This window comes from Caretta caretta, chromosome 2 (assembly GCF_965140235.1).
Source record: "Caretta caretta isolate rCarCar2 chromosome 2, rCarCar1.hap1, whole genome shotgun sequence".
NCBI classification, from domain to species: domain Eukaryota; kingdom Metazoa; phylum Chordata; order Testudines; family Cheloniidae; genus Caretta; species Caretta caretta.
Window position 1 is genome coordinate 271,470,640 of NC_134207.1, and position 25,873 is coordinate 271,496,512.

Sequence of the window (25,873 nt, forward strand, 5' to 3'; positions counted from 1 at the left end):
TTTTAATCTGGCCAAATGTCCTTCCCCAGCTAGGAACAAAGAATGAAGACCGTATTTGCAGAATGGCAGACTCTATCCTGGGAAGTGGTGACTCTGGAAAAGAGTTGAGTCCTGATGACTAATCGACTGAACATGAGCCCCCGGCCACCACTGTGCACAAAAGGGCTCATGCGATCTTTGGAGGTAGAAATGGGAATACTGAGTAAAAGGAGCAAGGTTACACTACCCCTGTATTTGGCTCTGGTGCAACCACTGCTGCAGTACTGCCTCCAGTTCTGGCGTCCATAGTTCAAGAATCCCAGAGTCCTAGGAGTGGAAGGGCCTTGAGAAGTCAGCTAGTCCATTCCACTGCACTCATGGCAGGGCCAGGGGTTCTCAAACTGGGAGTCTGGACCACTCGGGGGGTCACAAGGTTCTTACATGGGGGGTCGCCAGCTGTCAGCCTCCACCCCAAACCCCGCGTTGCCTCCAGCATTTACAATGGTGTTAAACATATCAAAAGTGTTTTTAATTTATGAGGGGTCGCACTCAGAGTCTTTCTATGTGAAAGGGGTCACCAGTACAAAAGTTTGAGAACCACTGATCTAGACCATTCCTGAAAAGTTTCTTCGCAACCTATGTTTCTATTTCTGGACATGTGAGGTGTTGCTGCCTCCCCTCTAGGTGTCCAGATGCCTGTCTCCCACTTAAGCCCCAGAGCGATTCACAACCCAGGCAAGACAACCATTTGGCTGTCTAAAGTCACATGCAGGACCTAATCCGGTAGGCATGCTCAGAGGCTGCCTACTGGATCGGATTCCAGTCAAAATCCAGGAGGAAGAGGTGGTGATAGTTCTATTATACGGTGGAATAATACTTAGTAGTTAAAAGGCCAGAGAGTGAGAGAATGACTCTGCAGTCCAGTAGTTAGGGCATACCCCACCCCCTGGGAGGTGGGAGACTCCAAGTACAGTCCCCCTGCACCAGTCACTCTTCAATGATTTAATCCACAGTGGAACAGCTTCAAAGAGAGTGGCTGAGGGAGCCCACATCAGAATATCCTATAGCTTCCCTATCCAAGCACTCTTTTGAGAGGTGGGAGACCCCTGTTCAAATCCTTTCTCCAACTCTGGCAAAGAAGGGGGAATTGAACCCAGCTCCCCCCCATCCCATCTGAATGCTCTAACCACTGGCTTAAAAGTTATATGGGCACCATCTCCTCTTCTGGCTGTTGTGTGTGGAAACACTCGGGATACTAAGCCACCTGCCTCTAAGGGCAGGATTCATGGATCATTAAGCAGAGACAGGAGACTCCTTGCAGCCTGGACATGGGTGCCTGAGAAGGGATGGACTTAGTACACATCCTTCTCATTGGCATCTCCCTCCCTCTCATGCTGGCTTTAGGGGATTGCATTCTTAGGCTCCCATCTCTCCCTATTCATCATATAGGGAGGCTACGTACCTAACTCAGGCTTTGGGGATTGCAGTGTTGTTCCTGTGATTTCCTAGGCCCGGTGATGCTCAACATTGCAATGCCCAAGTATCTTCTTGGATTTCACCCAAGGAGCTCAAACTATTTAGTTTAACCCAGAAAAATGTAAGGGGTGACTTGATCAAAGTCTGTAAGTACCTACACGAAGAACAGAAATTGGACAAAGGGTTCTTCCATTGAGCAAACAAAGGTATAACAAGATTCAATGGATAGAAACTGAAGCTAGACAAATTCATACAAGGAAATTTTTAACTGAGAGGGTTATTAACCCTTGGAACAACTTGCCAAGGGTTGTGGTGGATTCTCCATCAGGTGGATGCTTTTCTAGAAGATATGCTCTAGTTCAAACAGGAATTAATGCAGGGAAGCCAGGGATGGTCAGCTTAAGTATGCTTGGTCCAGGGGGCTGGACTAGAGGATCTTGAGGTCCCTTCCTAAGGCCTGTATGATGCAGGTGGCCAGACTGGATGATCATAGCGGTGCCTTCCAGCCTTATAATCTATTCCCATTAATTTACTGAACTCTGAGTTAAGATTGGCATGTCTGGAGCTGCTGTGCAGTGGTCAGAAGAGTATGAGGTGTGCCTGGCATTACTGCCCCTTTGTTCTTGGCCAGTGAGCATGGAATGCCTGCCACAAGGAGGCTCTCTGGAGCCATGAGAGCACCTTGTGCACATGATAGTTTGTGATTATTGTTCATCTGTCCAAATCAGCCCTTTGCTGCCAGGTTGTGTTTGTCCCTAGCCCTGGACAGGCACAACTGACGCACACACTGCTTGAGCTTCAGCTGAGATACGATATTTAGTCACAAGTGAGCCGTGAGTGGTTGCTCACCCTTTGAACATAGCCAGTCACAATACATCTGGGACACAGGCTGTTATTCTGAATAATTGGGTCAGATTTGTATATTGTTTTTGTTAATTAAAAGCATTCTCTTCCCCCCACCCACTTCAATTGGTCCCCAAGCTTCCGAGGCCCCACAGTCAGGCTTCTGAAGATGGGTGTTCAGCACGATAAATCCTTAAACCTGTCGTATAGTCAGACCAGTTTAATTCCTAGAGTAAGGGCACAAGGGACTATTCTGACCAGCCAGGCTGGCCTCCTGCCTAGCCCAGGGGAGAGAATCTCAGCCAGGGATTCCTCCATCCCACCCAGAACATCTGGTTGAGCTACAGCAAGTCTGTTAGACTCCATGTAACTGAGAATCCACCACAGCCCCTAGAGTTCTTCTAATGCTTAGTTGCCCTTCCTGGTAAAAATCTGTCTTGCTTCAGCTCCCAGCCTTTCAATCTCATTCTACCTTTGTCTGCTAGATTCAAAAAGCATCGCTATCTTGTAGACCATGATCAAGTCACCTCTTAAGTTTCTCTTGCACAAATTCAGTAAATGGAGCTTTTGAAGTCTCTCACATTAAGGAAAGTATTCCAGACCTCAAAGCATTCTTGTACTACTTTTCTGACAACTTTTCAATTCATAATCATTGGTTTTGAAATGTTGCCACCAGAACTGAACAGCTACACCCTAGGAGCTCATGTTTCCACCCTAACCTTTTAACTCCTTTCCAGAGTCACTTCTTCTCAGGGTACAGCTCCCCAGTCTGTTAAATGTGACCTACATTCTTTGTTGCTAATGTATGACCTTGCATTTGGCTGTATAGAAACACCGTTTAGATAAATTCAGCTGTCTGTGTATTTCAAATACTGTTGTACAACTGACTTGTCCCCCATCATTATCACCCCATAAATCTTTGTCATCTGCAAATTTTGCCAGCAGTGATTTTATATTTTCTTCTAGATCATTGATTCAGATATTAAAGAGCACTGGTTGAGAACAGCTCAATGCAGGACCACACTAGACGATTCCGTATTTACAACTAGCTGGAAATCTCTTATCCCGTTTAGCTGATTTAGAGTGTGCCATATTGATTTTGTGCAGTGCTAATTTTTAGTCCCACATGACATTCTGATATGTCAAATACCAAGACAGCTACCTACGGTGGAAGTATACTTTGCAGGTGTAAAGATTTTAACTTCTTCACTTTTGACTTTCACTCAGTGCAAAATACATGCAAATGGAGTATTAGCCTATTCTGGAAATTGGCACAGCCTCTATACATGGGCTGAGGAGATACAAGCACTGATTTCCTTCTAAAAACCTCCTAGAAACTGAGAACACCAAAGACTGGATTTTGGCTTCCTTTCAGCCCAATGAGTAAGGGAGAACTGCCCAGCCCAAGAAACATGATCTTCACTTACTGAAAGAGCTGCATTGTGTCATATTCTGCTAAGTCAGTAAGAAGATAGAGGCATGTAAGGGGCCTGGAAAAGTACAGACTTGTAGATTTTTATTTAACATTTCTTATTTATTGCACTCCTAAAATGAATGTTACTATTGTATCGACTCACCTCAGTGCCTCTGCAGCTCAGTTACCCATAGTTGCCTCATCACCCCATTGTACGTATTTGTACTGGAAGACTATTCTCTACTAACAGGGGGCATTTGGTGTCAGTAGGAAAGACTCCAGCATTTCCCCCAGGTCCAGGTCAGGGTGCTGATGGGGCCCTGTATCATGCACTAAAACCCAAGAAGCTCAGCACTAACTGAGAGCTAGTTCCACGCTCTCACACCCAGTGCACCTCACAGGAAGAGGAAGGAAAGCAGGAGACTATTCTTCCCTCTTTATTGACTGATGGATTCTCAGGCAGATCTGGTAATTACACTGTTAAATAATCATTAAAAAACAAATCAAGGCCTGAGGAGTTTGAAGTGAAGTTTCTAAACTGAAGCAGAAAGTTGGGGGTGAAGGGTGAGAAGATGGGCTAGGGTCTCCACTTCTGTATCACTGCAAGTCAGATTCCCTACTGCCATCACCATGACTCCAGCCTACTGGAGTGGAAAGTCTGATGTAGGATGGGACACCATCCAGCTGTGGATACAGTTGGCTGAGTGCAGTTGGAATAGAAGGGAAGGGTTTGTCCAGATGTGGAGATACGGCGGGGGTCGAGGAGAAGCAATATTGCAGCAATGCTAGAACAGAACCACAGAGATAGCAGCAGAGTCGATTCCAGTCAGCAGGAGGGTGGGTCAGGCTGGCCACTGTGTCAGTCTCTAGGAAGAGCACCTGACCGACCCCCCCAGCACTCACACGTTGTGGGTCTTTTTGGTGAGCTGGGGCTCCTCATCCACTAGTTTTGACTTGAGATGTTCCTTGTAAGCGAGGATATCACCCTGCCACTTTGTGATTGTCTGCTTCTCGCAGACCCAGATCTCTTGGGCAACCTGAAAACATAGGAAGTTGGTCCTTAGTGCGGCTCTGCTCACAGGGGCACTAGGTGGAGGATTCCCTCTCCACCCCACAGGGGGGCCCAGGCTCTCGTCCCCTTTTTGTCCAGCCAAAGCAGGCAAGCAGCTGCCAGCAGTTCACTAACTCAGCTAAGCACATTCATAGCTGTTACGCCAAATTAGGTGGTCAGCATAACAGGCCACAGAATCTCACCCAGGAATTCACGCATCCAGCCCATCACATCTGGCTGAGCTAGAGTGGGTCTGATAGAGTCAGATGCCCCACTCCCAATTTACTGGCTGAGAAAAGTACTTGATGAAACACCCCACCCCCACCTTACCTGCTGGATGAGCCTGAAGTCATGGCTGACAAGCATCATTCCTCCCTCAAACTCGTTGATGGCATCTGCCAGGGCATCTATTGTTTCTATATCCAAGTGGTTGGTGGGTTCATCCAGGAAGAGCATGTGGGGATTCTGCCAGGCCAGCCACGCGAAACACACACGGCACTTCTGCCCATCAGAGAGGTTCCGAATGGGGCTCACCTGCCAAACAGACAATGCTTACAGCTCTGCAGAGGCACAGATTGCACCAGTTCCCATAGACTGGTCCTCCCATGAGAGTCAGGATGGAGTACTGCATGCTAGAACTTGAATTCTCCATGGGCAGCACTTCTGCATCACAGCAGGGCAGCTGCAGTAGGCTCCTGTCTTGACTAACCCTTCCCCCACCACTGCACCAGGGGTCCTGCAGATTTCTGAAGCAGGAACATGGAGCAGTCAAAGATGCTGCTCATGCTTGAAGTCCTATCAGGTACAGAATTAATTAAGGTCATTATAGGGCCACATCCTACCCACAGCCCTAAATGCTGCCCTCAGTTTCAGAGTGACTGGATGTTTCTCCTAGAGCAGGGAAAGTTATTTTTAGCTTTGTGGAATTAAGAGCCAAATCAGCTGGGAGGAAGTATTTAATCAGAAAAATTTAAATGATAATTGGGAATCATTTAAGAAACACCTTCCTAAATGCCTAAAAAGCCACAATAGAGGAAGGCGGCCAAGTTGGTTAAAAACCCAGCTGTGGTTTAGAGGGGAAATTAAGGCAGCTATTAAAAAAAAAAAAACACAACAGAAGAAAGGGGAAACTGATAGAAATCAATATAAAATTAGAAGTGTGGAACTGTAGAAAATTGATAAGAGAAGCAAATGAACACAAGAAGAAATCTACGGCAAGCAGAGTTAAGGACCTTAAGAAGGAGTTTTGTTTTAAAATATATTAGAAACAAAAGTATCCTGACAATGGGCCCAGTCCACTATTAGGTGGACACGGTAGAATCATCATCAATAATGAAATTTTTGCCTTTTCTGTATTAAGCACGTTTGAAAATAAAATTAACATGTCACACATTAAATTAATAAAAACTAACTAACTGATAGCTTTCAAAAATGTAACTGAACAAGGAATCATCATCGAGTTGTTGTGTTTCCAGTAGGGTTCCACAGGAAACTGTTCTTGACCCTATGCTACTTAACATTTTAATCAGTGACCTAGAAGACAAAAGTCATCACTGATAAAGTTTGCAGAAGACACAAAAATTGGGGGAGTGATAATGAAGATGACAGGTCACTGATTCAGATCAATTTGGATTGCTTGGTAAACTGGGCACAACTAAATAATACATATTTCACTACTGCTAAATGTAAATCTATATATCTAGAAACAACGTATGTAGGTCATACTTATAGGATAGGGGACTCTCTATCCTGGGAAGCAGTGACTGAAAAAGGCTGGGGGGGGGGCGGGGCGTGGTGGATAATCAGCAGACTGTGAGCACTCAGTCAATGCTTTGGCCAAAATGGCTAATGCAATCCTGGGATGCATAAACAGGGAAATCTCGAGTAGGAGCAGAGAGGTTATTTTACCTCTGTATTTGGCACTGGTGTGACCACTACTGGAATTCTGTGTCTAGTTCTGGTGTCCACATTTCAAGAAGGATGTTGATAAACTGAAGAGGGTTCAGAGAAGAGCCACGAGAATGATTAAAAACTTAGGAAACATGCCTCATAGTGATAGACTCCAGGAGCTCAATGTGTTAGCTTAACAAAAAGAAGGTTAAGGGGTGACTTAATTACACTCTAGGTACCTACACGGGGAACAAACATTTAATAATGGGTTCTTCAAAATAGCAGAGAAAAGTAGAACACAATCCAATGGCTGGAAGGTGAAACTAGACAAATTCAGACTGGAAATAATCCGTAAATTTCTAACAGAGTAATTAACCACTGGAACATTTTACCAAGGGTCGGGGTGGATTCTCCATCACTGACAATTTTAAAATCTAGTTGGATGTTTTTTGTAAACATCTCTGCTCTAGGAATTATTCTGGGTCAGTTCTCTGGCCTGTGTTATACAGGAGGTCAGGCTAACTAATCATAATGGTCCCTTCTGACCTTGGAATCTACATAAGCTGCTAAAGCTAAATGACTCAATTAGTCCAAACAAAAAGACCTACTGATATAATTCAGGGACTATGTTAATATGCCTGGTAGGCAAGAGAAGCGTGGGACTGGAAATCAATTAACCAAAATTTATATGTTGGAAATTAGACCTACTTGGTGGACAAAATAATAAGAGGGCAGGCTATTTCACCCATCAATCCCTTTTATGGTTTTTAAAGGGAAAGCCTTTGGGAGGAAATTTTATGGACGACAGATGGGCTACCATGACAATTGCTGACTGCCCTCCATCTCCTGGGATCCACTGTAATATCAATGGACCTTTGTCATCCTGACACCAAGAAATTTCCTGGGTGAAGAGAGAGACCCTGATGACATTGCCAATCCCACTGGCCTGGGCTGAATCCCAAACACCATCCCCCACCCACCAATGTGTCCTTTTTCTTCTCTACCTTACTACTTTATTTTCCTCTCTCCCCCCTTTTACCTTCTGTCCAATAAGAGTGGCTTAGCTGGCCAAGACTGCATCTTTTCCAACACTGCAACCAAACAGCTAGCTAAATGCAAGGTCCTAAACAGCCCAACACTGGTACAAGTTTGCCATGTCTCCAAGGGGCTGAGACTACCATGTTCTGTGCCCCGGTTTTTCCAGTAGTGTGGTTGAAAGTGAGAATCAATATCAGATACAGAAGCTCCACAGGAACAGCAAAGATAGAACCCTCTAGGAAATGGGATTAGACATTAACAGCAGCCCATTTCAACTTAATTTATTCTCTTTTCCCCAAAAGGAGAGAGACTATCATCTATAATACCGTTGAAGAGACAGGCAGCAGTGCGTGCAGGTGTTTTTCATTCTAAAAACCCTTTCTCCAGCTAATGGGAAAGCCTTACCTACTTCACATTTGAAATACTTTTAACTGTTTCTTTCTTTTCTGTATCTTTAATAAAAAGGTTAAAAAGTATCCTTAATGGTGTTTTCCATCATATTAAGTAGACTGAGGACTCTGTATACCACACTCCATAGAATCATAGAATATCAGGGTTGGAAGGGACCCCAGAAGGTCATCTAGTCCAACCCCCTGCTTGAAGCAGGACCAATTCCCAGTTAAATCATCCCAGCCAGGGCTTTGTCAAGCCTGACCTTAAAAACCTCTGAGGAAGGAGATTCTACCACCTCCCTAGGTAACGCATTCCAGTGTTTCACCACCCTCTTATTGAAAAAGTTTTTCCTAATATCCAATCTAAACCTCCCCCACTGCAACTTGAGACCATTACTCCTCGTTCTGTCATCTGCTACCATTGAGAACAGTCTAGAGCCATCCTCTTTGGAACCCCCTTTCAGGTAGTTGAAAGCAGCTATCAAATCCCCCCTCATTCTTCTCTTCTGCAGACTAAACAATCCCAGCTCCCTCAGCCTCTCCTCATAACTCATGTGTTCTAGACCCCTAATCATTTTTGTTGCCCTTCGCTGGACTCTCTCCAATTTATCCACATCCTTCTTGTAGTGTAGGGCCCAAAACTGGACACAGTACTCCAGATGAGGCCTCACCAATATCGAATAGAGGGGAACGATCACGTCCCTCGATCTGCTCGCTATGCCCCTACTTATACATCCCAAAAAGCCATTGGCCTTCTTGGCAACAAGGGCACACTGCTGACTCATATCCAGCTTCTCGTCCACTGTCACCCCTAGGTCCTTTTCCGCAGAACTGCTGCCTAGCCATTCGGTCCCTAGTCTGTAGCGGTGCATTGGATTCTTCCGTCCTAAGTGCAGGACCCTGCACTTACCCTTATTGAACCTCATCAGATTTCTTTTGGCCCAATTCTCCAATTTGTCTAGGTCCCTCTGTATCCTATCCCTCCCCTCCAGCGTATCTACCACTCCTCCCAGTTTAGTATCATCCGCAAATTTGCTGAGAGTGCAATCCACACCATCCTCCAGATCATTTATGAAGATATTGAACAAAACCGGCCCCAGGACCGACCCCTGGGGCACTCCACTTGACACCGGCTGCCAACTAGACATGGAGCCATTGATCACTACCCGTTGAGCCCGACAATCTAGCCAGCTTTCTACCCACCTTATAGTGCATTCATCCAGCCCATACTTCCTTAACTTGCTGACAAGTTTAACCTTGTTTAGGCTCATACATTCCATCTAAATAAATACTACAGAACTCCACTTCAGAGAGTGGCTGCAACTTAAGAGAAGTTCATACCACTTTGTACTGTGACCCAAGGGTCAGATCTAGAACCAAGCTAGGTCAGGCTAGGTTAGTATATGGATGGGAAACCAAGCAGACGCAAAGTCCATCACAGACAGATCCAAAAATAAGGGGGAGTGAAGGGTGCAGTGTAGCCGCTCAGTTCCCTTCCAACCTCCAGTGCTAAAGATGCCTCATCACAAAAAACCTAGTCCACATGGACCATGAGGTGAAGGAAAAAAGGATCCTACAACTGGCCTTCTGACAGAGACCCTGTCAACTAATGGACCCGTTTCTTTCTGTTTAGGTACCATGCTACCCCAAGGAAGTGGGTATGGCCAACAACCAAATAGTCACGGTGACCTCTGTTGCATGTGCCATGTTTTTCATTCCCGCTAAAGACAGAAGAGATTTCTAGTCTATGATGTGTAAATTGCTGGCCATCCAGGGGATGATAATCTGTGGGTTAGAAGTAGAAGCATCAATACTATATAGCATCAGAGCAGACAGACTTTAGTATATTGATAAGAGAAGCTCGAGACCAAGGGGGGGGGGGGGGGGAATGTATGGCTGGCAGAATTGAGAACAAGAAGAAGGAATCTTTTTTCTAACTACGCCATGAATGAGAGAAATCCCAGCAATAGTGCAAGCTCACTACTGGATGAAGATGGTAAAACTGTTAATGAGGAAGAGGCAGCAGTCTTAAATATTTCTGCACCATATTTGGAAAAAAAGCAGGATGATGTAGTCACATCACATGAACGAACTACTTTTTCATCCATTAGTAACTAAGTGTAGCCAATGATTTTAGTTTATTCTTCACTGATTGTGTGATCGTGTATTCATATTTACATGTTATATTAATGTACCAGTATGTTCTATCATAGATTCATTGTAGAATTCTGGAAGTATAAGATTGATCAGTATTTAGGCCTTGTCTACACTACCGGGGTAAGTCGATCTAAGTTACACAACTCCAGCGATGTGAATAACGTAGCTGGAGTTGATGTAGCTTAGGTCGACTTACTGCTGTGCCTACCCCGCGCTGCGTTGACAGGAGACACTCTCCCATTAACTTACTCTTCCTGTTCCAGTGGAGCTCCGGAGTTGACAGGAGAGCGATCTGTGGTCGATCTAATGGGTCTTCACTAGACCCGCTAAATCAACAGTTCTCAAACTTTTGTACTGGTGACCCCTTTCACATAGCAAGCCTCTGAATGAGACTCCCCCCTTATAAATTAAAAACACTTTTAATATATTTAATACCATTATAAATGCTGGAGGCAAAGCAGGGTTTGGGGTGGAGGCTGAGAGCTCGCGACCCCCACCATGTAAGAAACTTGGGACCCCCTGAGGGGTCCCGACCCCCCGTTTGAGAACCCTGGTGCTAAATCAACCTCCGGTACATCGATCACAGCAGCATCGATCCCCAGTAAGTGTAGACATACGCTTAGAGGGAATCACATATTCGATATAAAAGACAGACAAGCTGAAATGCAAGAACCTGTAGGCCGAGGCCTGCAAGATTTTAGCTTAGCTATTTTAGGCCTTGGAGACAAGAAATGCTGACACAAATAAACGACCAACGAATATCCCGATGCCCCGAGATGATGGGGAAAAGGTACCAAATGGTGATATTGGGAAAAATTAGCCAGAAGATTAATTTTAAATCATAAAAATGCTGAAAAGGCACATCTGTTGCCAACATGTGCCTTAACTACAGGATACAGGTTGTATGTCAATGCTAATGAGAATAAAGAGAACCTACATGGCCTACAGAAATCAGGGTCCCTTAAGTTTCTAGGGTACATCAGACCAATACGGAAAAAGAGGGTTGACACTTTTATGGACATATGGAAAATATAGGAATAGGCAGAAACACATTATAAAAAGGGGGTGCCCAGAGCAGGAAAATTGAGATTCCCATGGGAAAAGTCCAGCAGGAACCATCCCTCTACTGACGATCAATCCATGAGACACCCATCAGACCCTAACATTATTATTTAGGGTGTGAGTATAACTATATTTGTAACTATATGCTTGGGTAATCATAACTTTTTAATTGTAACTTTAATAAAATTTATAAAACAGACTAGACCTTGTACTTGTGAATGTCTGTGTGGTCACTACCCTTGGTCTTTATGTGTGCCTAGAGACTCTACATCTGAAGCAAGTAGAACAGGCAGCTTTCACTCTGTTAAGCTTGAAACTGTAGCCATCAGAGCCGAACCCACAGTAGTGCAATACCACATTATAAAATTCACTTTAAATAAAAGTCTACCTGAGGATATTAAGACGACTATGCTAGGGCTAAATATTTTTAAATCAATGTAGAGCTCTATAATAGCTGATTGAGATGATCTTTTTCCCACTGTTAGTTTTTCATAAATCTTTAAAAGCTGGGGAACTGGAAAAGCTGACAGGATTCAAATCAGTAAAAAATTAGAAGATGAGGAATATAATACCATCTTTCATTTTTTTAAAAAATGAGATTACAAATTTGACTGACAAAAGTAACCACGTAGAAGTAGTATTCTTGATTTTTGTAGCCATTGATCAAAAAAATTAGCACTACACAATATCAATAAGGTACACATTAAATGGATTAAGAACTGGCTAACTAATAGATCTCAAAAAGTAGTCATCAATGGTAAAGTTTCTAGTGGGGTTCTGCAATGATCAGTACTAGGCTGATCACTGCTGATAAATCTGTGGATGACAAAGACTGGCAGAGTGAAAGTAATTATGAGGACTGGGTAGTTACATACAGCTGTCTGGAGTGCATTGTAAGCTGGGATCATTCAAACAAAATGCATTTTAATACAGTCAAATGCAAAGCTCTTCATCTAGGAACAAGGGATGCACGCCAGTGCTTGACAGAACAGGACACTATACCTGGAAAGCAATCACTCTGAAAAGGATTTAGGGATCATAATGGACAAGCAACTCAACATGACAAGCATCTTCACGCACTGACTTGCCAACCTAGCGAGGAGAGCTTTAAACTAAGGTTCAAAGGGGGCAGGTGATAAAAGCCCACAGTATGCATAATTAAGGCAACCTTAACAGAGGGGCTAGATGGCAAGGGTAGGGTGAGAGGACATGGAAAGTTACAGTAGGGTCAGAGGAGCAATAAGAGGGAAATCAGTGGGGGAATCTATTCAGCATCTTAGATGTCTATACCCAAATGCAAGGTGCATGGGGAATAAATGGGAAGAACTGGAAGTATTAGTACACAAGCTAAATTATGACATAACTGACATCAGAGACTTGGTGGGATAAGTCTCATGACTGAAATATTGCTACAGGGGGTATAGCTTGTTTTGGAAGGACAGACGGGAAAAAGGGAGGAAGTATTGCATTATACATCAAGAATATACACACTTGTTCTGAGGTCCAGAAGGTGAGCAGCAGTTTAAAGTCTCTGAATAAAGAAAAAAAGAGGGGGGCTGGAAAATAGGAGTGACATCATTGTAGGGGTCTACTATAGACCACCAAATCAGGAAGGGGAAGTGGATAAGACATTTCTGGAACAAACAGAAGTTTCCAAGACACAAGACTGGGTAGTTATGGGGGAAATGTACCCAGATATCTGTTGCAAAAGTAACATGGCGAAACAGACTATGTCCAATAAGTTCATGGAATGTTTGTTTCAGAGAGTGGAGCAAGTAGCCAGGGACAGCCTTTTTAGACTTGATTCTGACCAACAGAGAGGAATTGGCAGCAAATCTGGAGGTGGAAGGCAATTTGGGCAAAAGGGATCATTAAAATGGTAGATTTCATGATTCGAAGGAAAGGAAGGAGCAACAGCAGCAGAATAAGGACAATGGACTTCAAAAAAAAGGAGATTTTAAACAAACTCAGAACTGGCAGGAAAGGTCTCATGGGAAGAAAACCTAAGAGAAAAAGGAGTTCAGGAGATCAGGAGATCAGGCACTCTCTCAAGGAGACAAGATTAAAAGAGGAATACAAAAGAATTGCATAAGAATGTAAGGACAAAATCAAAAAGGTTAAGGCATGAAATGAGTTACATCCAGCAAAGGACACAAAAGGCAATAAGAAGAGGGATATTTTAAAATACATTAGGAAAAAGGTAACCGCTACCTCAGTAAGGAAGTAGAGCTAACAACAGATGATGTCAAGGAGGCTGAGATGCTTAATGCCTACTTTGCTTCAGTCGCCACTAAAAAGGTTAACGGTGACCAGATACACAATTAGTATTAACAACAAGGGGGGAAATGAACACAAGCCAACATAAGGAAAGAACAGGTTACAGAATATTTTGATAAGTTAGATGTAGTCATGTTGGTATGGCCTGATGAAATTCATTCTAGGGTACTTATGGAACTAGCTAAAGCAATCTCAGAACCGCTAGCAATGATCTTCGAGAACACATGGAGGATGGACGAGGTCCCGCAGGACTGGAGAAGGGCAAACATTGTTCCCCTTTTTAAAGATAGGTACTAAGAGGACCCCATGAATTATAGAGCAGTCAAATCTAACTTCAATACCTGGAAAGATATTGCAAAAAAATAAAATAAAAATAAAATAAATTATTCAACAATCAATTTGTAAGTACCTAGGGGATAATAAGGCGACAAGGAACAGCCAGCATGGATTTGTCAAGAACAATCATGCCAAATCAACCCAATGTCCTTCCTTGATAGGGTTACTGGCCTAGTGGATAGGAGGGAAGCAGCAGATGCGATGTATCTTGATATTAATAAGGTTTCTGACAGTCCCATGTGACAGTCTCATAAGAAAATTAGGGAAATGTGGTATAAATAAATTTACTATTAGGTGGGTGCACAACTGATTGAAAGACCATACTCAGAAAGCTGTTATCAGTGGTTCGATGTGAAACTGGGAGGGCATACTGGAGTCAGTCCTGGGTCCAATAGTACTATTCAATGTTTTAACTAATGATGACTTGTATAGCAGAGAGGAGAGTATGCTTACAAAATCTGCAGATGACACCAAATTGGGTGGAGTTGCAAACACTGTGGAAGTCAGGATTAGAATTTAAAAGGCCCTTGACAAATTGGAAAATTGGTCTGAATTCAACAAGATGAAAAGTCAATAAAGACAAGTGCAAAGTTCTACACTTAGGAAGGAAAAAAAATCAAATGCACAACACAGGGAATAACTGGCTAAGTGATAGTACTGCTGAAAAGGATCTGGGGATTATAGTGCATCAGAAATTGAATATGAATCAACAATGTGATGCTGTTGTGAAAAAGGCTAATTCTGGGGTGTGTGTTAACGGGAGTGTCATATGTGGGACATGGGAGGTAATTGTCATGGCGTACTCTGCATTGGTGAGGCATCAGTTGGAGCACTGGGTCCAGTTCTAGGCTGCGTTCCCTGTAAGCTGCACTGTCGGGTGGCTGCCCAGGAGTGATTCAAGTGCGCACTTGATTAGCAGAGCTGCGTACAGCAGCGTGTGTTCAGGTGCCCCTCCACCCACTGCTTTGCAGCCATGTTGTTCCTGCAGCTGCTCCCAGGACCCTCCTGCTGGCTGTGCAGAGCAGAGGGAGGTAGGGAGAGAGAGAGAAGAGAGGTGTTGATGCCAGGGTGTCTCCTTTCCCCTGCACCCCATCTCCACAGAGCAAGGGAGAGGGGACAGGGCCAGGACTTGCAGCAGCTCTGAGGTCTGAAGGAGCCTTCCGTCCAGGCAGTGTGTGCCTTAAAGAGATAGCGCATGGTCTCTCAGAGACTTCCCCAGCAGCCAACACTCACAAAGCCTCTCCCCTGCCCATGTACCCCATCTCCGCAGAGCGGGAGAGAGAGGACATGGCTCACGCAGAGCAGGAGAGCTTTCAGTGAGTGCCTTAAGGAGACAGTGCACAGTGTCTCAGAACCAGCAGACAGACAGAGTCTCTCTCTCTCTCACCCACACACACCCCCTCCCAAAACATACTTTTATTACTGTTGTTGTTACTTCTTGCACATATATTCTCTGTAATTATATTCTTTCAAAGTGTGTTATTTTAGTTTTTTGACTGGTCTATGCATTTCATAATTTTTATTTCACTCTTACTGCTCAAAGAATTAAATTTAAGTGAGAGTTCTAAAATGCCTCACCTGTCCTGGCTGGAGTAATTATCCCTATGGTAACTTTTAAAAAATAAATATATCATAACTAGGTTTTTTGTTTCTACTTGTGGGGCACATTACCTAGGTGTACATAACAAAATTTATTCTGCACATGGATGGAAAAAATTACAGGGAACATTGGTTCTAGGTGCCACATATAAGGAAAAAATTGGACAAAATGGATAGAGTCCAGAGGAGAGCAACAAATATGATAAGGTCTAGAAAACGTGACCTATGAGACAAGGTTAAAAAAAAATGGGCATATTTAGTCTTGAGAAAAGACGACTGAGGGGGGAACTGATAACATGTGAAGAATATTAAGCGTTGCTATAAAGAGGACTGATCAATTGTTCTCCATGCCTACTGCAGGCAAGAAGTAATGGGTTTAATCTGCAGTAAGGGAGATTTAGATTAGATATTAGGAAAAACTTTCTAAAGAGAAAGGGATAGATCATTGGAGGTTTGTAAATTCAAGTTGGACAAACATGCCAGAGATTCATAGATTTTAATGCCAGAAAGGACCATAATTTAGTCTGATCTCCTGTATAACAGGCCATAGAACTAACCCAAAATAATGCCTAGAGCAGATTTTATAAGAACGGCCAACTGTGTTTTAAAAATGGTCAGTGATGGAGAATCTACCACCACTGTGGTAAATTGTTCTAATGGTTAATTACCCTCACTGTCAAAAATTTACACCTTATTTCTGTCTGAATTTGTCTAGATTCAACTCTCAGCCACTGGATCACATTAGACCTTTCTCTACTACACCAAAAAGCCCATGACTAAAGATTTCTTCCCCCATGTAGATGTTTATAGACTAATCAAGTCACCACTTAGAATTTTTACAAGGCATGTTTTCTAATCCTATCATCCCTCTCATGGCTCCTCTCTGAACCCTATCCAATTTGTCACTTCTTGAATTGTGGGCACCAGAACGGGACAGTGTTCACCAGTGCCAAATACAGAAATAAGATCATCTCTTTCCTCCTACTTGAGATACCCGTTAATGCATCCCAGGATTACATTAGCTCTTTTGGCCACAGAGGCACACTGGGAGCTCATGTTCAGCTGATTATCCACTGTTTCAGAGGAACAGCCGTGTTAGTCTGTATTCACAAAAAGAAAAGGAGTACTTGTGGCACCTTAGAGACTAACCAATTTATTTGAGCATGAGCTTTCGTGAGCTACAGCTCACTTCATCAGATGTATACCGTGGAAACTGCAGCAGACTTTATATACACACAGAGAATATGAAACAATACCTCCTCCCACCCCACTGTCCTGCTGGTAATAGCTTATCTAAAGTGATCAATAGCTTATCCACTGTGACCCTCATATCTTTTTCTGAGTCACTACCTCCCAGGACAGTCTCCCATCCTGTAAATGTGGCCTCCATTTTCTCTTCCTACATATATACTATCATCCCTCACACCTCTCACTGATGAGACAGAATCATAGAAGATTAGGGTTGGAAGAGATCTCAGGAGGTCATCTAGTCCAACCCCCTGCTCAAAGCAGGACCAACCCCCACTAAATCATCCCAGCCAGGGCTTTGTCAAGCCGGGCCTTAAAAACCTCTCAGGATGGAGATTCTACCACCTCCCTAGGGAACTCATTCCAGTGCTTTACCACCCTCCTAGTGAAATAGTGTTTCCTAATATCCAACCTAGACCTCCCCCACTGCAACTTGAGACCATTGCTCCTTGTTCTGTCATCTGCCATTACTGAGAAAAGCCGAGCGCCATCCTCTTTAGAACCCTCCTTCAGGTAGTTAAAGACTGCAATCAAATCCCCCCCTCACTCTTCTCTTCTGCAGACTAAATAAGCGCAGTTCCCTCAGCCTCTCCTCATAAGCCATTTGCCCCAGCCCCCTAAACATTTTCTGCAGGGGAGAGGAGTAGATAGGGTCCAGAGTGACCTAGACAAATTAGAGGATTGGGCCAAAAGAAATCTGAGGAGGTTCACCAAGGACAAGTGCAGAGTCCTGCACTTAGGACAGAAGAATCCCATACACCGCTACAGACTAGGGACCGAATGGCTAGGTAGCAGTTCTGCAGAAAAGGACCTGGGGATTACAGTGGATGAGAATCTGGATATGAGCCCCAGTGTGCCCTTGTTGCTAAGAAGGCTAATGGCATATTGGCATACTGCCTTAGTAATAGCAGTGCTAGCAGACCGAGGGACATGATCGTTCCGCTCTATTCGACATTGGTGAGGCCTCACCTGGAGTACTGTGTCCAGTTTTGCACCCCACACTACACTGGAAAAATTGGAAAACGTCCAGTGGAGGGCAACAAAAATGTTTAGGGGACTGGAACACATGACTTATGAGGAGAAGCTGAGAGAACTGGGATTGTTTAGTCTGCAGAAGAGAAGAATCAGCGGGGATTTGATAGCTGCTTTCAACTACCTGAAAGGGGGTTCCAAAGAGGATGGCTCTAGACTGTTCTCAGTGGTAGCAGATGACAGAACAAGGAGTAATGGTCTCAAGTTGCAGTGGGGGAGGTTTAGGTTGGATATTAGGAAAAACTTTTTCACTAGGAGAGTGGTGAAACACTGGAATGCGTTACCTAGGGAGGTGGTGCAATCTCCTTCCTTAGAAGTTTTTAAGGTCAGGCTTGACAAAGCCCTGGCTGGGTGATTTAGTTGGTGTTGGTCCTGCTTTGAGCAGGAGGTTGGACTAGATGACCTCCTGAGGTTCCTTCCAACCCTGATATTCTATGATCATCCAGCTCATTAATGAAGATGTTGAATAAAACTGGCTTCAGGACAGACCCCGGGACACTCCGCCTGATACCGACTGCCAGCTAGACATCGAGCTGTTGATCACTACCCGTTGATCCCAACAATCTAGCCAGCTTTCCAGGGTGGATAAAAATCAGATTTTTTTGATAAAATGCTTTTTGAGGAAAAAACCTATCTAAAGATAGTTTTAATTAAGATATATCTTTGAGCTATAATGTCTCCTCATGGAATAGGGAATATAAATTCTAATTCTACAGTATGAGACAATATATTAATGTAATGTTTAAGAAAAGTTTTGTGAATGAGTTCCAATTGTTCCTGGATTAGGGACTTAACCTTATGTGGTTCCAGGGGCTTCTGTATAGATTATTTAGGTTAATCTTTCTATCTACCCACTAGGACTCAGTGGTCAGTCTAGAAGATACCATCAGAGATGCTTGGTTTTGCAGTTCTCAAACTGGGGATTTTTGTCTCCACAGATAACATACTTGTTAGTAGCACAAATGTTTTTAAATAAATAAATGAGGTGGGAAATAACAGATCTCAACCCTATTGTGTCTCTGCAAATCTGTGTACACAGTCAATCCCTTACCTCTCTCTAAAAGTGCAAAGTTTCAAAAAGTTCAATGAATAGAAGATTGTTGGGGGAGGAATAGATCTGGACAAGGAGAAGTAGTCTAGAGATAATGTGAGAAGGAAGGGACATGCAGTAGAAACAAGAGTGAAACTGTTTGAGCAGCATATTCCAGAAGTCTTGAGGTCCTTCTGAGTGTAGCCTTCATTGATTTGAGATCTATGATACCATTCTCTCACTAGAGGAGAAAACCTATAATGGCAGCAGGCTGTAAGAGAGACTCAGTTTGGGAATATTTTAATGAAGTTCCTCTACCTGTGGGTAAGACAGGCATACATGCAAAATGCAAGCAGTGCAACAAAGAAATGAAAGGCCTGATTGCCTGAATGAAACAACATCACGAGAAGTATTCCTTCTCAGGAGGAAGCTGCACTGATGATGAAAGGAACATGTCTGAACATGCAGGATCTTCAGGTTGGTAAACATTTTTATTTCATACTTCTTTCTTAAGGACTGCCTGTCTTCCTTCTGGACTATTCTTGAATTCTCATGTTTGAGCAAAAAATATAGTACCATAGAGTAACAACTATCATTTTAGATGCTGTTGTGATAAAAAATAGATAGCTGAAATAGGCAGATCTTCCTTTTACAATTTCACCTTTAAAGTAGTATGGAGTGTCAGTGAATGCAATGAGGAATACTAAATGAGCAGTATGGTAATAATAATTAAATAACTGCATTGACTTATTTTGTTTAGGAGAATCCATCCTCAACATACAGGATTCTGAAGACTATCCACCTTCAAGATCACCATCATTTTTTGTAGTGTCAGAGTTATCGCCAATGACAGTGTTTCAATCATATCATGTATGTCACGTAGCCACAGTATATCACCTGTAGCAAAAAGAAAAAAAACACCTCCATCTTCCAGAAACAACCATAGGTAAGTCTGTGATAAGAACTCGCAGATTATAAAAAAAAGGTAACTGATGAAAAAATTTCCCGGTTTGTTTATGCAAAAACTCTCCTTTCCGTACGATTGAGAGCCCACACTTCATTAACATGGTTCAGTCATTAAGACTAGGATACAATCCACCCAAGAGCAGATGTCTCACACAAATTGCTGGATAAAGTGTATGAAAGAGAAATTGAGCAGTGTGCAAAAAGTCTAGAGGGTGAAATTGTTAACCTGAGATTTGATGGGTGGAGCAATGTCCACAAAGATCCCATTGTATGTGCCTGTGGGACAACAGAAGGGAATGTCTTCCTGACAGAAACAACTGATACATCAGGAAATGCACACACAGCAGTATACTTACAAGTAGCAGCAGTAAAAGCTATACCAAACTGAAAAAAAAAATTCAAATGTTTAGTACGCAGCTTGGTCACAGACAATGCTGCAAATGTATCCAAGATGAGAAGAAATTTAGGAGTGAAGAGAGTCCCAAGCTAATAACATATGGTTGCAGTGCTCATTTGATGCACCTCCTAGCCCAAGACTTCAGTGTTCCAGAAATAAAAGCTAATGTTGAAATTGAAAAATACTTCCGTAACAACCACTTTGCAGCAGCTGCTCTGAAAAAAGTGAGAGGAACCAAGCTAACTCTCCCACAAGACGTGCGATGGAACTCAGGAGTGGACTGTTTTGAGCACTGTATCAAGAACTGGCCTAATCTGATGACAGTTTGTGAACAAAATTGTGAAAAAATAGATATCATGGTCACAGCCAAAGTTCTCAACATTGGGCTTAAGAGAAATGCTGAACACATGCTGAGTACCCTGAAGACTATTTCTGTAGCCTTGAACAAAATGCAGGAAAATAGCTGTTTTATTGCTGACGCTGTTGAAATTTGGATGGAACTGAGTGAGCTTAAAAAGAGAAATATGCAATGACAGAGTTAAATTACAAGGATTAAAAAAAATCGAACGCGACAAGCACTATCTCCAGCTCATTTTCTTGCAAATATTCTCAATACTTGGTACCAGGGTCAAACCTTAACTGCTGAAGAGGAGGAGTTGGCTATGACATGGACATCCAGCAATCATCCCTCCATAATGCCAACTATAATAAACTTCAGAGCTAAGGGTGAAACACTCAAGAAATATGTTTGCTGATGATGTTTTAAAGAAAGTCACATCAGTGAACTGGTGGAAGTCACTTAAGCACTTGGATTCAGAGACTGTTGAAGTGATAATCTCACTTTTAACGGTAGTAGCTTCTTCTGCCGGTGTACAAAAAATAAATTTTCTTCCTTTGGACTAATTCATTCCAAATTGAGAAATCATTTCGAAAGCTTGTTTTTCTTTTCCAGATTGTGAACAAACAGGAAAATGAAGATGAAGACAACAGAGTTAGCTGCAGAAGTCAATATTTTAAGTTTCTCATGTTGACCTGGCTGACATAGTAGATTTAAATTTTTTTTAAATTTCATTTAAACAAGTTTAACAAAAACAAACCTGATTTTAAAAAACTTGGAAGTTTCACTAAATTCAGAAATTCATGCGCTTGTTTTGTTAAATTATTATATGTTTGCTGTTGAAAAAAAAATCCAGAATACATAATGTTTTAGTTAAACAAAACAATTTAAATGTCTGTCTGGTGATGCTCTCCTACAGCATGGCAAGAAAATACTCCAAATATTAATGATTAATCTGTTGAATTGGAGATATTTATGAAGTCTTTGGGAGGAGAACTATCTGCTTCAATTACCTTTGGTAAATGAAATAACCAAATGATCATTCATTTTCTGATATAGCTGTAAAACTAATCTGAAAAGTTTTCACACTAAATCACTTTAAAAATGTATAGTGTGTACCTTCTAAAAATGAAACCTACATCTATCTCTGAGTTGTGAAGAATATGTATTAAGGTTATACCAGCCAACAAGAATGCACTTTTATGAAGAAATCCATGATTAAATTGAGTCTTCCTGACCAGTGATTTAAATCAATTTGATTTAAATCAAATCCACCTTATAGTCCATTCATCCAATCCATACTTTTTTAACTTGCTGGCAAGAATATTGTGGGAGACCATATCAAAAACTTTGCTAAAGTCAACGTATATCACGTCCACTGCTTTCCCCATATCCACAGAGCCAGTTATCTCATCAGAGAAGGCAATCAGGTTGACCAGGCATGACTTGCCCTTGGTGAATCCATGTTCACTGTTCCTGATCACTTTCCTCTCCTCCAAGGGCTTCAAAATTGATTCCTTGATGACCTGCTCCATGAGATGATGGAAGCAAGTGTTTGGTGGTAGGCTAAGTTCCCTCTAAGCTACACGGCTTGACAGCAGCCTACCAAGGGCCCCAGCCCGGCCCAGAGCTGCCACAGTGGGGAGAGGTGCCTCTCCCTCGGCCCCAGCCCAGGTGCAGCCTGCACCCCAAACCCCTCATCCACGGCCCCACCCGAGCCCACACCCCAAACCTCTGCCCCAGCCCCGAACCCCCTCCCATACTCCAAACCACTCATCCCCAGCTGGAGCCCTCACCTCAACCCTTGGAGGCCTTGCAGGAGGAAGTGAAGAGGCACACAAGCGGTGAGTGGATGGCTGGCTGGCTGGGGGAAAGGGGTGGGGGGAGGAGAAAGAGGTGTGCACACGTTAAGCAGCTGGTCAGTGGGCCTGAAGGTGGAGCGTGGGGGAGGAGGCGGCTGAGAGGGGGCAGGCCAAAGAGTCCAGGCATGCACAGCCTCTCCAAATGGAGGAGTCACACACCACCCATGAAGTTGACTATGGCTCACCGTGGTCAGAACCTACCAATGGCACAAAGAATCCCAGCTGATCTATGCCACTGCACCAAAGGAAGCAAAGCAAACATCCTCCTTCTCTGCCACCACAGCTATTCCACACAGTGAGCCAGCTAATCAATCCCAACGGCATAACCCAGGCACCAGCCACGGCACAGAACGTTGGGATGGCCACGCAGGATCAGACCCAAAGTCAGACTAGTCCAGTATCCTGTCTCCAACAGCAGCACAGACTTGCTGAGGGGGAGACTAAACTGAACCAGATGTGACACAAAACCATCTGGGGCATCTAACAGGCCCAGGAGGCAGAACTCTGAGAGGAGCTGGTGAGGTGTGAGTGATTCCATAGTCGCCAACCTTGGAGCCAAGCATGAGACCCTGCTCCCTTGCCACACACTCCCTGTTGATTAACGGAGTTGTTTCCCCACAGACTGGATGGGAGATTGGAAACAGCCTTTTTAAATACTGAGGAGGTGCTCGACACTGTAGCTCTGGGGCCACAAGCTCATAAGTGGGAGAGGGCTTGCACCTCCATTCCCCAGTGTAGCCCACTGCCCAGTAACTCCAGATGGCTGGCAGGTGAACAAAAGGAAAATGGTGGCTCTGCATCCCGAGTATCACTCAAAGAGGAGGCCCCATGGAATAGATGCCCACTGCAGTCCACACCTACCTGCTGCTTCCCCGTCAGCCCATATCTGCCAATGATCTTCCTCATCTCCTCCTTCTCCTTGATCTCTGGGTAACACTTCATCATGTACTCCAGGGGTGAGAGATCCAAGTCCAGTTGCTCTTGCAAGTGCTTGACAAAGAGAAGAGCAACTTCAGGACAGCACAAGCAGAGATCCCAGTCACCTGCTGAGAGTGAGTTCATAGCCAGCAAGCCTCTCCCAGCCCCCCAAACCTCTTCGCCTCTGTGGGTACAAGCTGGGGAGCAGGAAGCATAACTTCAGTTACACCTCCATCCCCAGATCACAGCAACCCATACCTGCCAGTGCCTCAGTGTGGTAAGAGGCTCACAAGGCATAAGGAAGCAGCCTCCGTATCAAACAGAGCTCTGGTAAAGAACATCATGCTTTGTGCTGTACCAAGCACAGAGTTGCAGTCTCCAGTCCAAGGGATCAGAGACAAAACAGACAGGCCCAGAGCAGCACTGTCACACCTTCCAAGGGAAGCAGAGGTTGCCACCATGGCCTGATCAATAGCCACACGCAGCAGGAGGAGACATGAGCTAGAAGGAAGTCCAGAGCCCTTTCACTGAGAAGCAGCTCTTCCCCATTCCAAGCGCTGTGCTGTGACCAACGAGGTGCCTCTTCACCTGGAGGCACAGCCTGTGACCCAGCAAGCAGGAGCTAGAGACACTTAAGCCAGGCTTGGGGGAGGGGCCTGGGGAGAAGAATGGAGAGATGAGACCCCTCTGTTCCCAGGTAGTCATCCCCAGCAGCCTGGGACATTCCTCACTGCCCCTGCAGGGATTACCTGGTGGTATCTGCCAATTTTCACATGCGAGTGTTTGCGAATCATCCCATCTGTGGGCAGCAGCTGGAAGGAAGACAAAGGCATTTCACAAGGGAATGGCAGACCAGCCACCCCTCCCACAATAGCCCATGTTAGCCTGCTCCAGCTGATGGGAGACAGCTGGCTTGAGTGGCTGTGGCAGCAGTGAACCATGACCTTATCACTTCTCCCCTCCCGCAACCCTATTTTACTTCCTGGGGTCAGTGAATGGGTCATGTGTTGTAATAATTGCCCCTACAAATTTATTCTAATTGTGAGCTCAACTGGGAAACTAGATAAAAGTTTACACAGTGTCACAATAACCTATAACAGTGTTGATTGGACTAATTCAGTCTTTCGTCTCAACAAAATGTCTCCTGATATAACTCAGGGACTGTGTTAAGATCAAGCTTTGTAAACAAGAGAAGGGTGGAACTGAAAAACCAGGGAAGCAAAATTGGTGAGTCAGAAACTAGGCCTAATCAGTGGGCAAAATAAAGAGAGATGGGCTATTCCACCCATGCCTCCCCTTTTAGGGTTTTTTAAAGAAAAGATGTTGGGGAAGAAATCTGACTACCGCACTGCTGGCTGAAGGAAAAACTAGAGAAAGGGAAGGAGCTGGCTTCACCATCATAGCTGCCATCCCCAACATCTCCTGGGACCTGGACCTTCTTCATCCTAATCCTGAAAGATGTCCTGATCAGATCAAGCCAGAGAGATGGAGCCAGATGACACCACTAGTTTCACCAGCTCCAGCTTAATCCTAAAAAACCACCTGGGATGTGAGACTGTCACTCACCCTTCCCCCTTGTGTTCTTTTCCTTCTCTACCTTATTTCTTCTCTTTCCTATCCCTCTCCTTTTTCCTTCTAATACAAGTCTTCCTTATCCAGCCAAGACTGTATATTTTGCAACATTGTTTTAAGTTTGTGACCAGGAAAAGGTAGCTAAATGCAGTGCCCTGCATAACCTGATGTTGGTTCAAGATTGACAAGTCTAATCAGCTCCTCCAAGACCATATGCTCTGCCTGTGTTTTTCCAGTACTGAAGTTACAAGTGAATGTCAACATCAGAGACAGACGCTGCACTTTCTTTCTTTGCTGTTCTTTCCCCCCTGCTTTGTGAGTAATTGTCTTGTTTTGTTTTCTAGGAAATGGGATTGGACTTTAACAAGGACAGCTTCAGCCCATTTCAAACTAACTTCTCTCCTTTGCAGAGAAAAGTTATTACTAGCTTTAATACCATCTACAAGACTGTCAAACAAGGGTTTTCTAAAATCTCTATCCAGCTAAAAGGAAAGGGAACAAGAAACATTAAAATTAAAGCCTTAATACTTTATATTTCAAACGCTTTAACTGTTTTCCTTCTTTCTGTATCTTTAATAGAAAACTTAAAAGTTTTTAATGATGATTGCCATGGTACTAAGCAGGCTGAAGTCTATGTATACAAAGCCCCCAACCTTGTTTGAAATGGTTTAATGTTGCTAACATGACCCAGTCAGTGTTCATCTTTGACTCTTTGGACCCATGTACTCCACCTACAATAATACAACAGAGGAAGCATTTTGGATGCTGCAGGTGACACCAGGGCTGTAGGGGTAGGGAAGAGAAGGAGAAACAGCCATACAGGAAGCATACCTCTCCTGTGAGCAGTTTCAGCAGCGTTGACTTCCCAGCACCATTGGGTCCCACAAGTGCCACACGTGTGTCCAGGTCAATCCCGAACTCCAGGTTATTATAGATCCAGGGCTGCAATCCACAGGGGAGACCGAGAGAGGGGTCACACCCCAAAACACCTGGTAAA

At 43.8% G+C, this 25,873-nt stretch overlaps 1 protein-coding gene across 3 annotated transcripts in view; it reads right to left on the bottom strand.

The window, feature by feature from the left end:
- Positions 1-4,136: 4,136 nt before the first annotated feature.
- ABCF2 (ATP binding cassette subfamily F member 2) overlaps positions 4,137-25,873 on the bottom strand; it is a 31,155-nt gene continuing 9,418 nt past the window's right edge. For all 3 annotated transcript variants that reach the window (XM_048842025.2, XM_048842026.2, XM_048842023.2), the window contains 5 exons: positions 25,708-25,818; positions 24,054-24,116; positions 23,248-23,376; positions 5,094-5,297; positions 4,137-4,749 (listed from right to left, as the gene is read on the bottom strand). In XM_048842025.2, coding sequence (XP_048697982.1) covers positions 4,612-4,749; positions 5,094-5,297; positions 23,248-23,376; positions 24,054-24,116; positions 25,708-25,818 — 645 coding nt within the window. In that variant the 3' untranslated portion in view covers positions 4,137-4,611. The remainder of the gene's footprint in view (positions 4,750-5,093; positions 5,298-23,247; positions 23,377-24,053; positions 24,117-25,707; positions 25,819-25,873) is intronic.